The sequence below is a fragment of the Zootoca vivipara genome, chromosome 12 (genome assembly GCF_963506605.1).
Source record: "Zootoca vivipara chromosome 12, rZooViv1.1, whole genome shotgun sequence".
Taxonomy (NCBI): domain Eukaryota; kingdom Metazoa; phylum Chordata; class Lepidosauria; order Squamata; family Lacertidae; genus Zootoca; species Zootoca vivipara.
Genome location: NC_083287.1, coordinates 45,543,059 through 45,559,021, shown reverse-complemented (window position 1 = coordinate 45,559,021; position 15,963 = coordinate 45,543,059). Strand labels below are relative to the sequence as shown.

Sequence of the window (15,963 nt, the reverse complement as noted above, 5' to 3'; positions counted from 1 at the left end):
CTCCATGCTTTATTATGCCTATTGATAATTCAACATCTGCTTTTGAGAAATCAAATGATGTACATGCAATGTGAAACAACTCTATCCTGGTTTCTGATCTTCTTCTGTACACCTCTCATACTCTACCCCGCAACCACACTGCTCCTTTCACAAACAAACAAACAAACAAACACCAGGCCAGCAGATCAAATGCATAAAAAGCTACGGTAGTTTGTGCAATTAAAATCTGCGTTCAGAATCCAAGATCACTTGCTGTAAAACATTTTTTTCAAGCACACACAAAAAATGAACAGTACTTTTACAAACCCAGTACAAAAACTTGGTCAGGGGAGTCAAACTATTTTACCTTCTAATAATTCTTCAAAGTCATCTACAAAGAACTCTCGTAATGGGGGCCGTTTGGGTCGTTTTAAGGTGTTGACCAACTGCTGAATTTTTGCCGACACTCTGCTGCTTACTGGAACTCCTGCAGAAAAGAAAAAGGAAGGCAAATTCAAATAGGCAGGTTATCCAGTTGCACACCCCTGACAGCTTGTTACCTACAGACTGGACAAAGTTCCAAGATGTGTAGCATCTGTGCAAAATGGTGAATAGCCTTTTTGCTGGCATGACCTTTATATCTGGGAACTGCTGGTCGTGGGTTACAACAGTGGTCGTGCCAAGGTCCACTGTCACTGGACATCTAAAATCATATATGCCTTCCAGTGTTTATATATATAAACCTACTTTGGGTTTAGGCATACTGCCAGCCTTTAAAAAATCCTGTTAATTTGTCCAGGAAGCAAATTCCAGCACCTCTAACAAGTAAGCAATTTCACTAACTAGCTATAGTGGGTACTTGTGAAACAACTTGTTCTTTTCCTGAGTTTTTTCACGTCTCTGGGGTTTTCCTCCCAGTACCTAAAAACATGCAGAACACAGACATTTCACACTTTCTTCTCTTTCCTGGTCATCTTCTTGGCAGAAATGTGAACTGACCCAAACTTTTTTTTTGCCCCGGGGGGGGGGGTATTCTCATTAAATGGCCTATTTAGCCAAACATTCCCTCCTGTGGCTCATGCACTCCTACATAATTTTTATAAGCCATAATTACCATCGCCAGTTTCCATAAGTTCAGCATTTCCATATTTTGGTGCCACCCTCGATGTTGAACCTTGTGGTCTTTCTACTTGTATTGAGTGTTCTGAGGTGTAAGTGGTAACATCTGGAGGTGCGGAATGGTTTTCTGCAGAAATAAATTCAAACCTTTTCATAATCTCTTCACATACTTTTGAGTGAAGTTTTCTTGCTACACAATCCAAACCCTCGTTCTATAAAGTTAACACTTTTGTAACATGCTGTTGCAGTTAATGCACTTTTGCATTTAACGCAGAACCAGTTTCAGGAATTCAGATGAAAATAGTCTCACTTAAAGCCCATAAGAACACAAGGGGAGCCTTCGTGTTTCTCCGAAAATAAGCCATACCCCGAAAATAAGCCATACCCCGAAAATAAGCCATAGTGATAGGCAGTTTAACCTTGTAGGTTAAACTGTACCATACTTAATAAAAAAATAAGCCACTGTGTGTTTTTTTTGAGGAAAAATAAATATAAGACGGTGTCTTATTTTTGGAGAAACACGGTAGATCACACCAAAGGCCCATCCAGCCTCTTCCATTCTCCCAGTGGATAACCGGATGCCTCTGGGAATCCCACAAGCACAAGCTATGCACTCAAGCTGCGCAAGAGTCTGTACCCACAAAAAAGAAGAACATTCCTCAAATTGAAAGCAGGATAAACATTAAACCATAAATAATTTCTGGTACCCATACTTGAAAGATGCATAAGTATTTGTTAGACCGGAAGAAGTGGGGTATAGGAGAGAACCAGCCATCTAAAATCAAAACATTAATATACTGTTGTTGTTGTTGTTGTTGTTGTTGTTGTTTTAAAAAAAGGTCTATTGCATGGCGAACAGCTTCTGAAACCAAGGGTAGTTGCAAAAAGAGTTTGTGATATGACCCGGTGGTGGTGGTGGTCAGAGGGGATGTGTTCAGAGTAACACAAATAACTGAATGCACATCTAGTTACAGGTAGGTAGCCGTGTTGGTCTGATGTAGTCGAAACAAAATACAGTGGTACCTCGACTTACAAACGACTCAACAACCGTGGTGATTTTAGATAGGGATTTTTCGACTAATTTTTAGATAGGGTTGCTTCGACTAATGAATTTTTCTGTTTCCAATGCATTCCTATGGAAAATTGTGTTTCCAATGGCGTTTTTCGACTTACGAATTTTTCGACTTACGAAGGTGCCTTCAGAACGGATTAAATTCATAAGTCGAGGCACCACTGTAAAAAAATTCCTTCCAGCAGCACCTTAGAGACCAACTAAGTTTGCCATTGGTATGAGCTTTCGTGTGCATGCACACACACTTCTTCAGATACACTGAAACAGAAGTCACCAGACGCTTATACAGTATATAGTGAGAGGGTGGGGAGGGCTATTGCTCAGAAGGGTGGGGGGAAAGGGTGATTGACTGTCTGATAGCTGTTGACGACTTAACGACTGCAATTTGTCTTACAGGAAAAAGCAAGGGGTGAGATGGCTAAAGATATCATGTATAATGAGATAAGAATCCAATGTCTTTATTCAGACCAGGTCTCTCCATAGTTTTAAGCATGGTAATAAGTTGCAGTTTTCAGTCTACCGTGTTTCTCCTAAAATAAGACACGTCTTATATTTATTTTTCCTCCAAAAAAACACACCACGGCTTATTTTCGGGGGATGTCTTATTTTTTCGAGCGGGAGCTGGCAACAGCATGCTGTGCCGACCCCCGACCCGTTGAGAGCCGGGGAGCAGAAAATAAAAATGGCAAGGCTGCCCTTGTAACAAAGCACAATAATACCGTAATACTGCGGAGCTGCGGAGCTCAGCGGGGTTCCGGCCCTCCCATTTGCGTGCTGCTGGGGAGCAGATGAAACGCAGTGATCCAAGGATCCAAACGCGTCGGCGGAGCAGGAAGCAGCCGCAGAGGCGGCTGTGAGAGAAGCGGCGGCGGAGGAACCGGCAAGAGGCGACTGCATGGGAGCCGCTTCGGGGAGCGCAGCGCAGCGCGAAGAGCCTGGTGAGAGGCAGCTGCGGCTGCAGGTGAAGCCCGGGATCTGCGTGGGCGACTGGGGACGAGCGCCCTGAGCGCTGCGGCGGTAGTGAAGAGGCGCCCAATCAGCCCGCTTCTCAGCTGATCGGGCGCCTCTTCGCCACCGCCGCAGCGCTCAGGGCGTTCGCCCCCAGTCGCCCACACAGATCCCGGGCTTCACCTGCAGCCGCAGCTGCCTCTCACCAGGCTCTTCGCGCTGCGCTGCGCTCCCTAAAGCGGCTCCCACCCCCGGCTTATTTTCGGGGGATATCTTATATTTATTCTACTAATGAAAAGCCTGACATGGCTTATTTTTGAGGACTGTCTTATTTTAGGAGAAACACGGTATTTCTCAAATTATTTTGTAATGATGCACATCTGATGAAGTAGACTCTAGTCCAGGCATCCCCAAACTTCGGCCCTCCAGATGTTTTGGACTACAATTCCCATCATCCCTGACCATTGGTCCTGTTAGCTAGGGATCATGGGAGTTGTAGGCCAAGACATCTGGAGGGCCGCAGTTTGTGGAAGCCTGCTCTAGTCCATGTGCCATAGTAAACTGGTTAAGTCCTTATGGTGACAGAGGACTCTAGTTCTTACATTTTACTGAGTAATACTTTTTGTGTCAGCTTGAGACTCCAATTTCTAGGCACACATAGAAGTAAGTTCCAACTTTCTCCTCCTCCTACTCAGGAGTAAGTTCTGCTGGAATCACTGGGGCTCACTTCCACACAAACAAAGACAGGATTGCAGCCATAGTTTCACAGTTTGATTTCATTCTAAATTTTTTAAAAAGCGTTAAAGGCTAGGGCAATATAAAAAGACTCGGTCATCTGTATGCTTTAGTTGAGATTCCTGCATTGCAAGGGGTTGGACTAGAGGACCTTTGTGAGGTCCCTTCCAACTCAGTGATCGTACAATTTTTGCCATCGTCCTACAGGTATGCAACTTCTAACGATTTGTGTGGACCAAGAGCATCACTAGCCTATTTTTAGACACAGTTGCTATTTTGATCATTTCTCAACAGCACAGGCTGCATTACCAGAAGCCAGCATGACTTGGTGAGTGACCTGCCTTGTGACGTTTGTTAAACAATTCGCAAGCTAATCCTCTCCTTTCACAGCTCAGTAACCCATCGCTTTCCCAATTTATTTTTTCCCCTCGGCCGCTTTTCGGCTTGCACTCTCTGCGCTGTCTTTTCTGAATCTGTGCATAGCTACAGGAGGCAGGAAGCGACAGCATCTCATGCTTAAACAAGTTTCCTATTCAGAAGGCTAAGTGATCAAAAGTGCCATCCCATCAAGAGGGGATCGTGCCATGCCCCTAAGCCATACTGAAACCATTAGGAATAATTGCCATTGAGTTTAACCAAGGCATAGATTTCTAAAAAGGAATGCATGCTCCATTATCTACAGATTCAAGACATCAGCGCTCAAAGGAATCAAGTCGTTACAGGAAGACCATCTCTAGCACAAGCTAATCACACCATTCCCTCCCTTTACCAGCATTGCTGGTGACCCAGATCATGGGCGTTGGGGACAACAACACATAAAACAAGCAATTGTTCTTTTCTTCATTCACATTATGATTCCTATAATTATTTGGGCATTGGTTTCTCGCTTCCAATTGCTTTGTGCAATTTTTGTTTTGTGGGCTCCCTAGAGAATGCCAAAGGAGAAGCAAGATATAAACATTCAAAGCAATGAGGCAAAAATCATGGGATTAAGACACGGCTGTCCACTCAGTACAATATATTCCAAGGCATCCGTGTCAATAGATCCAACACAATTCACACAGAGGTGAATTCAGATGTAACAGGGGAAGATGGTAAATGTCTTACCAACAGTGGTCTACAGGTGCCTACTGAGAAAATAGCTAGAGTGGAATCAACTGGGGGAAGATTCTGCAATCATCCTTTGCATCATGAGTGGGCACATTTAGCCTGAATATCTATTTGAGGTTATTCCTGGGTTATTTCTTGTTACAATCTTTAAGAGCCATCTTTGGAAGAAGAGTAGCTTGATTCAAAAACATGAGGAGCACTTCAAAGTGCACATGAATGGAATGACTGTACAAGATACCTGAAATATTTTCCTACAAGTATGTGAGCTTCAGCTATTTATGTACAGCGACAAATTGCCTTTGTACATTGATGATGAATTACTCTTTAACTCCCAGGTTTGTGAAGAATAATAAACCATGTCAAAACCAGATTAAAGTGGTTGGGGGTACAGATGCAGTTCCCAAAATATGTGTCCCTTCTCTCCCCCCCCCCCTCCCCAAAGGCACACATGATATAAGGTACTAGAAAATACATCTTGTGATATCATAAAGACTAAAAAATCTATTATAGCATAAGCTTTTGTGGACTAAAAAAGTATTCTGAACTTGTACATCTCTCGGGAAACAAACAAGCTAAAAACTGTTTGCCAACCTTGGTGGGAAAAGAAATAAATAAATAAAATACCCTAAGCGCCCGTGAAATTTCACATTTTGAACTCAATTACTTCATCGTTGTTTTGCTCATTTCCCACCACCCGCATTAATACAGGTCCAGAGCTTCAACCAGTTTTAACCTGGCCTGAGTTTTAGATCCAGAAGTTCCAATGGTGTTCAATTGTGAGCTTAGACATGCTCTGCTGACTGCGCTTGGGTTAATATGCACAGGGGACTGATTCCTAAGAGGAGTTGTCATAACCCTGTAGTCACTACCGTAGGAGTAAGGGTCTGTGGAAAGCAGAACAATTTGCTTCCATTTAAAAAAAAAAAAGATCATGCCAGAATCCTATGGGAAACCAGCAAAAAGGATTAAAGCATTTTACCCTCCTGTGGTTTCAAGCAACAGGTATTCAGAAGCATTGCTGTCTCCAGCTGTGGACCCAGAGAGTAGTCATCATGCCTAGTAGGCACAGTCAGTATTAATTTCCCCTAATATAGCCTTCTCTTATTTTCCAATGTTCTGCCCCAACAGCAAAATCACTGAGGTAACTAACAGGATTTTTTAATGCTATGCTCTCTCTCTCTCTCTCTCTCTCTCTCTCTCTCTCTCTCTCTCTCTCTCTCTTTCTCTCTCTCTCTCTCTCTCTCTAATTTACAATTTGATTCTGTCAAAATTATTATTTGAATTCATACCCTTCTTTTATAAAATAACTTTAAACCAAGTTCTTGCTGGCATCCGTTTGTCTCAGGAAGAAGAAGAAGAAGAAGAAGAAGAAGAAGAAGAAGAAGAAGAAGAAGAAGAAGAAGAAGAAGAAGAAGAAGAAGAAGAAGAAGAGGAGGAGGAGGAGGAGGAGGAGGAGGAAGAAGAGTTTAGATTTGATATCCTGCTTTATCACTACCCGAAGGAGTCTCAAAGCAGCTAACCTTCTCATTTCCCTTCCTCCCCCACAACAAACACTCTGTGAGGTGAGTGGGGCTGAGAGACTTCACAGAAGTGTGACTAGCCCAAGGTCACCCAGCAGCTGCATGTGGAGGAGCGGAGACACGAACCCGGTTCCCCAAATTACAAGTCTACCGCTCAGGAGACAATGGAAGAAACAATGTAGGCTGCTTATATTTTAGTTCTGCTCGTTCTGTACTGATAATGATCCCCATACCATGAACCTTCCCCCCAGCTTCCTCACAAGGAAGCCGAGGCTGAAATCCTGTGCTTTCTTACCTGGGACTAAGCCCCATTAAACGCAGAGAGATTTCCTTCTAAGTAGACCTATATACTACTGTACTGTGAGTTAACTATGCAGTACAGTGAATTCTTAACGAGCACCTGGACTTCCGCTCATGCATAGAAAGAAACATGTCCAGAGGTGGCATGCGCCCAACTGGCAAAGCAAAAGGCTAGGCAGACAGCTGAGTGACAGTGATATCCCTTGGACTGTTTGTAAGAAGGCAGGTAGGAGGCAGGCTGCAGGTAAACTGCTAGGTGGGGCAGTGCCCCATCCACCCAAATGAACCAGCATCCCCTGGAGATGTCTAAGCCTCTTTGCAATATTTAGCAGGCCTCTGGATCTATGGAAATTCTAAAGGTTAGGAAACGATTCTTAAGTCCAGGCATGTCCAACAGGTAGATCGTGATCTACTGGTAGATCACTGGACGTCTGCAATAGATCACTGGTAGATCATTGGCTCTCCACAAAGAAACTGAACAACTGTGGCTTCCCTTTAAAAAGCTCAGCATTTTACCTCCTTCCTGAAAAAACTCAACAACTTTGACCCGAACCCCCCCCCCCAAAAATGGGTCTTCCTCCTTCCTAAAAGAAGCTCAACGACTTTGGCCTGAACCCCCCAAAAGGGGGTAGATCACTGCCAGTTTTTAACTCTGTGAGTAGATCGCAGTCTCTTGGGAGTTGGCCACCTTTGTAATATAGTCAAAACAATGCACTTGTCAATCAGACTTCACTCATTGGCTAAAGACACTGAAAGGTGGGAGCAACTAGATCTGCTTATCTTACAGAAATTGCTTAGAAGGTTGTCTGCACAGTTTCCTCCAACTTTACTTCTAGGAAGGAGAGTATCTTACTTTAAAAAAAATATTAAAGGCTGCAGGCATGTACCATGCTGTCTATAAAAAGCTATGTGGAATTGCCTTCTGTTCTTCCCAATCCCTGGTAAGATGAGCAAGAGGGACTTCTACTTGAAACCATTCCTTAGTAGCAGTTAGTTGGCAGGGCAGCCAGCTACAAAGCTTGGAAGAAGTGATGAAGTTAGCCAAGTGGTTCAGTGCCACCCTCAACCATGATGTAGCTGGAAGAATGATTGGAACTCATCCCTCCTTCTGAACTATGACTTTTCGCAAGGGTCAAGCTTCTGAACAGCAGGAGGAATACCGAATGCAAACTTCCCCATCTGCACCTGTTCACTGTAACTCTTGAACTACACAAAAAAATGTGGTGGTGGGCGAGAATGCATTTTGCATATTGTGTCTGTCACTGAAATTATGTATTGCATATGGGAAAAAGAAAATTAACTCTGTGAATGTATGCACTGCCTAAATGGCTTTAAGATGACATACCAGATCCAAAATAAGTCATTTAGGGGGGGGTAGCCGCCAAGCTATGCTGAGGACTCAACCTCTGCGACGAGAGCTCAGCAGGCCCATTAAGTAAAATTAAGTTGTTTCAGAAGAAAAATGACTCTGATCAACATATGTTGATGATAAATATAGGAACAGTGACAGCTGTAAGACTTCAAAGTACATCTTCCCTTCACAAGCATATTCATTTGCATTGCCCCATATCCCGGTCCCTTTCAATAAATTCAATCTGTAAACCCACAAGTTCAAACAGCTGCTCTCCAACAAGAACTATAGACATTTCTGCCACCGGATCAAAATGGTCTGCATCATTTTACTAGGGCCATAAGTTACAATTCACTGCAGAATTAAATTAAAATACTATAATTTCATGTTTGCTTCTGTTTGGTTGCCAATCAGACTCTCATTTCATGTCGGGCCTGAGTGATGCAAGGGGGAGATGAAGAAAGATTATTAATTTGCCACGTGGCAGGTACCGGTACTTTAGGAAAGCAGATTAGGAGAAGTGTGGTGCAGCAGCAACTGCGCCAAAATAGGGGTACAGTCGTACCTCGGGTTACGAACACCTCGGTTTGCGAACAGTTCGGGTTACGAACTGTGCAAACCCGGAAGTGTTTTCGCCGCGTGAGCAGAAGCGGCGCGCGCGGTCTGCGCATGCGCAAAGTGCGAAAATCGCGCTTTGCGCATGCGCAAAATGGCGCTTTGCGCAGCGTTCGGGTTACGAACTTTTCGGGTTACGAACTGCGATCCGGAATATTTTATTTAGATACAATAATAGTAATTTGCAACTAAAAATACTCATATAAGAGAATAGTTAGGCCACTGGGAATGGTGAATTATTTAAATGTCATTTCATTCAAATGATCAATTTTTTTGGGGGGGGGGGTAAAAAAGAAGAAGTTGTCCTGAATTCATAGGACAGAGTTCCCACCTTCAGTGGAGTTACATGATTCAACCATTTTTCTTAAAATAAGAATCCAGCCAACTTCTGAGCCAGCCAAAAGGTGTTCTGGTGTCTGCCAGCTCTACAATTCTTTGACGAGTGTTCTAGCCAGAATGCTGCGTAGCCACCTTTCCATTACCAAAAATAAACACTGCTGGGAACTGGGAATTCCCTTTTTAATTCCAGTTACTAGAACAAAGCATTACTCGCCGTCTAAAATTAGCTCATTTAAAGAAACAAGGTTTGGTCATCCAATACTTTCTTCCTTATGCAATGGCACTTCCATAATTTTGCTTTTCCAATGGTCACTAACTACCAAAAGTGTTACCTTCGTTGCTCTATTAAAATTCCAACAATTCCCATTAATTGGCTTCAACTTCTGCGTTTTTGACCATGTCTTCTGTTTTCTAATCAGCCTGCACTATTTCATTTGTACAACGAATCCTACCACTATTTCCAGTCTCCAGACCAAGGTAAGTACAGTGGGCACTACCCAGCAGTAAGAGGTAGAGAGCTTGGGTGGTACAAGATAAGTGACGCTGGGAAACAATAATAATGTGACAAAATAATGTGCTTATTGAAAGACCACCCTCAAAAGGCAGTTTGGCAGTGGTCCTTTGCCTTTCCAGCATGTCCATGAGCAATATAAATAAAGCGAAACAATGATGGCATGAAAACTATGTTGTCCCACTACCTTGTTTAGAATTTGATGCGGTCATTGAAGACGACCCAGAGGGTTTTTGAGAGTGGGGTGGGAGAAGAGCTTGATCCTACTCTTGCTCAATAGCCTTGATATAATCTTAGTGAGTCCAATGTATGTATTCATTCAAGGCACAACTGAGGCTTCTGATGTAAGGGAATCTTAGTATTAGTATGTTTAGGAGTTTTAGTGTTGAATCTCATTTTAAAGGACTAAAAATATGGGACACCAGAGCAATACTTTGACACATGGTATTTTTGACAAATTGTGCATCAACGCTTATGCAACTACCATGCATGGAAGTTGGGCCTGGCAACTTGTTCCAATAATTCTCTGCTAATTCTGTTCTAATTTCTGTTTGGAACATTATGCATCTGTTTCAAAGGATTTCAAAGGTTAACTTGCAAATGGAAATTCGCTGCCAACGACAATTGCTGAACTACTCTCTGTACTACATGAAGGATGTAATATTGGTCAAACAGAACTGAGCTCTAGTAATTACCTAGAAGCAGTTCCCCTCAATTTAATTGCGGTGCATGGAGGCATAAGAACTCGCTGTCAATGTAAGAAAATGTGGGACCATCCTGAGGATGCTTCAGCAAAGTTAAAACTACTTGAGCATGAGATGGGTTTAGCACAGTGTTTCTCAACCAGTGTGCCTCCAGATGTTTTGGGACTACAACTCCCATCATTCCTGACCACTGGTCTTGCTAGCTAGGGATGATGGGAGTTGTAGTCCCAAAACATCTGGAGGCACACTGGTTGAGAAACACTGGTTTAGCACACAAGGTCCCAAGAACAACAGTCCCAAAGGTTCACACACAAAATATATGCACAGTTGTCTTCGATGTCAATACCTTCCATTTCAGAAGCAGGATGTCTCTGACTACCAGTTACTGAGAAGCACAATCGAGGAGAGTGCTGTTGCACTCATGTCCTGCTTACAGATTTCCCATATGGCCTAGCCATATGGCCGGCCGCATTGAGAACAAGATGCTGGACAAGATGAGCCAGGGTCTCAGCAGGAGTCTTCTTCTGTGCTCATCAGTGAGGATTAACATTAGACCTCATCAGGCCATTACATGCCTGAAGAGGGCAAGTGTGGTCAAATGCTGCAGTTCCTCACATTGAGCTCTGTCCCCATAGGTGTGCAGCTACTCTCACCCACATCGTTACTGTGCTGGGCATAACCTCTGAAGCAGGGTGCTTGCTCTACCTAGGGAACCTAACTGTGTGGTTTAGAATCCTGGCCATTTAGGCTTCTTAATCATGCAGGCTTCCTGCTTCAGAAAGTCGTGTCCAACATGACAATGGTGGGGAGCAATATGAGCCATGCGATTTTGGGGGCAGGGATAAATATGGGCCTCCTGCTGCCATTTTTTTTACACTTGGCCTCTTCACTTGAGTTACACCCCAAGAGGGATATTCTAAAGCTACCGTATAAAGCAATGCACACTTTCCTGACAGCAAGTCTCATTGAATTCAGTGGGGCTGACTTCTGAGTAGCTATGCTCTGGATTGTCCAGTCTCTCTGCCCCCAAAGAGCCAGGCAGAATCAGTTTTTGTCTAGGATGCCCCCTTCATTTCCAACTGCAACAACAATTTATGCCTGCTACATTTATGGACACCTGCGCAAGTCAACAAACCACAATTCAAATAAATAGCACTGCATAAGAGGCCTGGACAACCCTTGGGCAAGTTTGCTGTTACTTTGAAACCCAGTTATATTTCCTGTTATGGTCCCCCATACCCGCTCGATACTCTTCCTTGGGGGTTCTTCAGCATCTGAAGAAGGGGGTAAAGATTTCACCTTGGACCCTGATCCCTACTGAGTTCAGAATGGAGTTTTTCCATTCTTCACAGCCAGAGGTATTGAGTGCTGCCTTTGAAAAATTCACATTTGTCACAATTAGCACTTTCAGAATGCAGCAGTTTGTCATAATACCATGTCTCCCACAGTCAAGAGTAATTTACAGAGGGTGTTTTCCAAAGGGAAGCATGGGAATTTGTATTTCAGCGTCATCAAATGTACAATGTTATTTCTGAGTAACGGTGCTGGGAAGGGGAGATTGCCCCAGCGTGCTGTCCTATTTTTAGAGCATGAATGAAGCACTCTGATTACTGGACTGCTTCTCTTTAAAATCCTACCTTGTGGGCAGGGACACAGTCTGCAGGAATCTCTCTTCTTTATAATAAGAGAAAGAACTACCACTGGACCTATTAAAGTCAGACTTTCTATTCCATTTTTCAAAAAATAAAATAAAAAATGTAGGCTTCTACAATTTCTCTGCTCTGGGAGAGAAACTTGAAAGCAGCTTACTCCCGTTCGCTACCTGCTAACAAGCATTTAAGGAGACCGGTCTTGCATTCCCATCATGAAGAGAGAGGTCGCTCTGAGCACCTGTCTCCCATCTAATTAAGAAGCTGGAATTGAACTTCAGTCAAAACTACAGACGTGCCTGGTACCAACCCGGTCCTTGGATTCCTTTCACAGTCTGGGCTTTTTTAAAAAAGAAAAGGGGGAAGTAGTGACTTGACACCTTTATACAAAGTGACATTAGGATCAGTCTACGCATTCAGCCAGTGAAAGCGTGATTCACATGACAAGCCCATCGTGTGTTATGCTTGCTGTCAGGAGAAATCTCCACAGTGAAGACTGAAGGCCTGAGCAGTCACCCAAACTGGGGAGAAAAGCCATCTTCAAATATCTAAAGGGTTGTCACATGGAAGATGGAGCAAGTTTGTTTGCTCCTGCTCTGGAAGGTAGGACTTGACTCAATGGATCCAAGCTCCCTCAGGAGGTGGTGGACTCTGCTTCATCTGGGTATTTTTTTTTAAGCACAGACTGAATGGCCATCTGTCGTGGATGCTTTAGTTGAGATTCCTGCATTGCAGGGTGTTGGACTACACGACCCTCGGTCCCTTCCAATTCTACAATTCTATGATTCTAAGTATGGAGTGGGTGGTTCTTGTTTCCTGGAAACATTTGCCATGTGCTCACCTTAACTTGTGCATGGGAAAATGCAAAGTAGATCCTGCAAGTTTGAGGTTCACCCACTACTGATGAAGACAGTACTGAGCTGGCTGGGACAATGGACCGACTCAATCCAAGGGAGCTCCCTATGTTTCTAAAACAATCAAGCTAAGCCCTTGCAATTGGCAGAAACACACGAGAGGCCTTTCTCAGTTGTGACCCCTGTTCTCTGGACCCATATGGGATCAGGTATGATTTTTCTGGCCCTTCTGGGGTTTTTGTATTTTCCCAGCGCTTCTGGGTTTTGTAATCACTTTATCAACCACTTGTTTGCTTCTATCCATTTATCCATTTGTTTGCTTCTATCCATTTATGGGCTCAAAAAACCCAGCATATAAATATTCTTAGTAAACGCACTTAAGAACCTATAGGCTCCCAGTTGGCTCACACAGTCTCCTGGTAGAAAGGGTCAGTTGGAAGAACCTATATTAGGTTTATGTGCAGTTTGTCATGTGTACGCAGACCTGCCTTGAATTGCATCAGAAGGACCTGCATTCACAGATGTAATGTGTGTAGGTTCTAATCTGATCTAATCTCACCAGAGTGGCACATGCTCTAGTTATCTCCCGCTTTGACTACTGCAATGCGCTTTACGTGGGGCTACCTTTGAAGGTGACCCGGAAACTGCAATTAATCCAGAATGCGGCAGCTAGACTTGTGACTGGGAGCGGCCGCCGAGACCACATAACACTGGTCCTAAGAGACCTACATTGGCTCCCAGTACGTTTCCAAGCACAATTCAAAGTGTTGGTGCTGACCTTTAAAGCCCTAAACGGCCTTGGTCCTATATACCTGAAGGAGCGTCTCCACCCCCATTGTTCAGCCCGGACACTGAGATCCAGGGCCGAGGGCTTTCTGGCGGTTCCCTCACTGCGAGAAGCAAAGCTACAGGGAACCAGTCAGAGGGCCTTATCGGTAGTGGCGCCTGCCCTGTGGAACGCCCTCCCATCGGAGGTCAAGGAGATAAACAACTATCTGACATTTAGAAAACACCTAAAGGCAGCCCTGTTTAGGGAAGTTTTTAATCTGTGATATTTTAATGTATTTTGGTATTTGTTAGAAGCTGCCCAGAGTGGCGGGGGAAGCCCAACCAGATGGGTGGGGTATAAATAATAATAAATAATAATAATAATAACCACAACCAGTGCTCTTCATTCAGGGTGCAAAGGAGTCCAGAATTTGATCCACTACCCAGCTTTCTAGGGTCTCTACACTCTGGGGAACTATGAATTCAGGCATCAGTCTCTTGAGAATAACATCTTTTCCCCAACACCAACAAACATATACAAGAAAAGAAATAGCAAGAGTTACTGCGCCAAGTCTAAAATTAACAACATGCCACATTATTTTTATAAAGATATATTTAAATGCAACATTCAGACATTGTGACTAATGCAACCTTTCAGAAATGGGATGAAATTTAATTCGTCATAACTTCCTCCTGTACTCCGAGAGGAAGTCACAGAGGAATTCCAAATAGGGACAACCACCTGTAGAAGAACCTCAGAGGTTCCTGAAAAATATTTCGGAGAGCAGAGATGAGCTTCAAGTTGAGAGTTACATTGAACAAATGCAGCATTCACTTAAGGATGGGGAAAAGTTGTGAAGTAGAACAAGATTAATATTGTAGAGAGATTAATAAGGCAATGCTATACATCCCCACTTAAAGGTAAATCCCATTGTGCTCAATGGTGCATACTCACAGGAAAATGTGCATAGTTTTTTGTTTGTTTGTTTCTAGCTCCTTATTTCAGTCCTCAGGCATGGCATTGGCTATTTCAGGTTTTCCTACACTACTTCTAGAAAGGTTACTTGCAAGCCTAACTATGTCATACTGAATTCACTGGAGCTCATACAGGTGAGAGGGTTTAGTATTGCATCTTAAATTATTATTAGTCTTGGTTTCGCTCTCTAGAATTAGGGAGAGAGAGAGAGAGAGAGAGAGAGAGAGAGAGAGAGAGAGAGAGAGAGAGAGAGAACAGGCACACTAAGGACCCAAGCTTCCATATGGGAGGACTAAACTCTGGAGAGTTGGTGTGGCTTGCTCCCAAGAAAGCATGCACAGGACTGAAGGTTTACATTTTACAAAGGCCAAATGTAGGTACCAACGTAGGGGGGGAAGAGTCTTCCGGACTTCCCAGGAAAAAGAGAAGGAACAGAGGTTCAAGATGTAGCACTCAATACACTGAAATATCACCCAGTTCGGTTCATACTAACTCTGTACCTTCTGTGCCTAAATTAACTTTCACCTTTCTTCTTACAACTCGAACAGAAAAGGGGGGGGGCTCCTACAGCTTTAATAGCTGCGTAGAAGAGGGGATTTCATTATGGCAAGCTACACCTGCCAAAATCCTCTCTTTTACACACATATGGAAGCTGCAAGGGCCTTGTCTTCTTTTTCTCATATCCCAGTTCAGGGGTTCCCCCAAACTAAGGCCCGGGGGCCGGATGCGGCCCAACCGCCTTCTAAATCCGGCCCGCGGACGGTCCGGGAATCAGCATGTTTTTAAATGAGTAGAATGTGTCCTTTTATTTAAAATGCATCTCTGGGTTATTTGTGGGGCATAGGAATTCATTCTTTTTTCCTTTTTTTCAAAAAATAGTCTGGCCCCCATAAGGTCTGAGGGACAGTGGACCGGCCCCCTGCTGAAAAAGTTTGCTGACCCCTGTCCTAGTTAAAAGGGCTAAAAACAAAAAAAAAGGTTACTGAGAAAGCTTTTGTATTTTCAGAACCACCCCCATCGCTTCTTAGTGAAGCCTCAATACAAGGCGAGATTGTAGGCTAGTTAAAGCTGCAATGGCTTAAGAGTAAGCCATATTTTAAGGAAATCACAGAAATGCATAGGACCAAATTCAAATGTATAGAACCAAATACAAATCATCAAGAATAAATTGCATTAGGTTGCAATGGTCTTCCACCCTCAGAGACCGTCGCTGACATCTCCCCCTTTATTACCTAAAGAGTAAATCCTATAGAAAAAAGTGAGATTTACTTCCATGTAAACGTGTTTAGGATTAGGCTGGAATGTTTACTTACAAGTAAATCTCATGGGCATTGATGACACTTGCCTTCAATGAACTAGGTGCTGATTTGTAGGTCTAGCTCCGCCCAGATCACCCATGTACAGTCACAAATC

General features: G+C 43.5%; 1 protein-coding gene across 5 annotated transcripts in view; it reads right to left on the bottom strand.

Annotated features, from left to right (window-relative positions):
- Positions 1 to 15,963, bottom strand: part of DIP2C (disco interacting protein 2 homolog C) — a 324,193-nt gene that overhangs the window by 94,783 nt on the left and 213,447 nt on the right. For all 5 annotated transcript variants that reach the window (XM_035128998.2, XM_035128997.2, XM_035129000.2 and 2 more), the window contains 2 exons: positions 1,094 to 1,225; positions 347 to 466 (listed from right to left, as the gene is read on the bottom strand). In XM_035128998.2, coding sequence (XP_034984889.1) covers positions 347 to 466; positions 1,094 to 1,225 — 252 coding nt within the window. The remainder of the gene's footprint in view (positions 1 to 346; positions 467 to 1,093; positions 1,226 to 15,963) is intronic.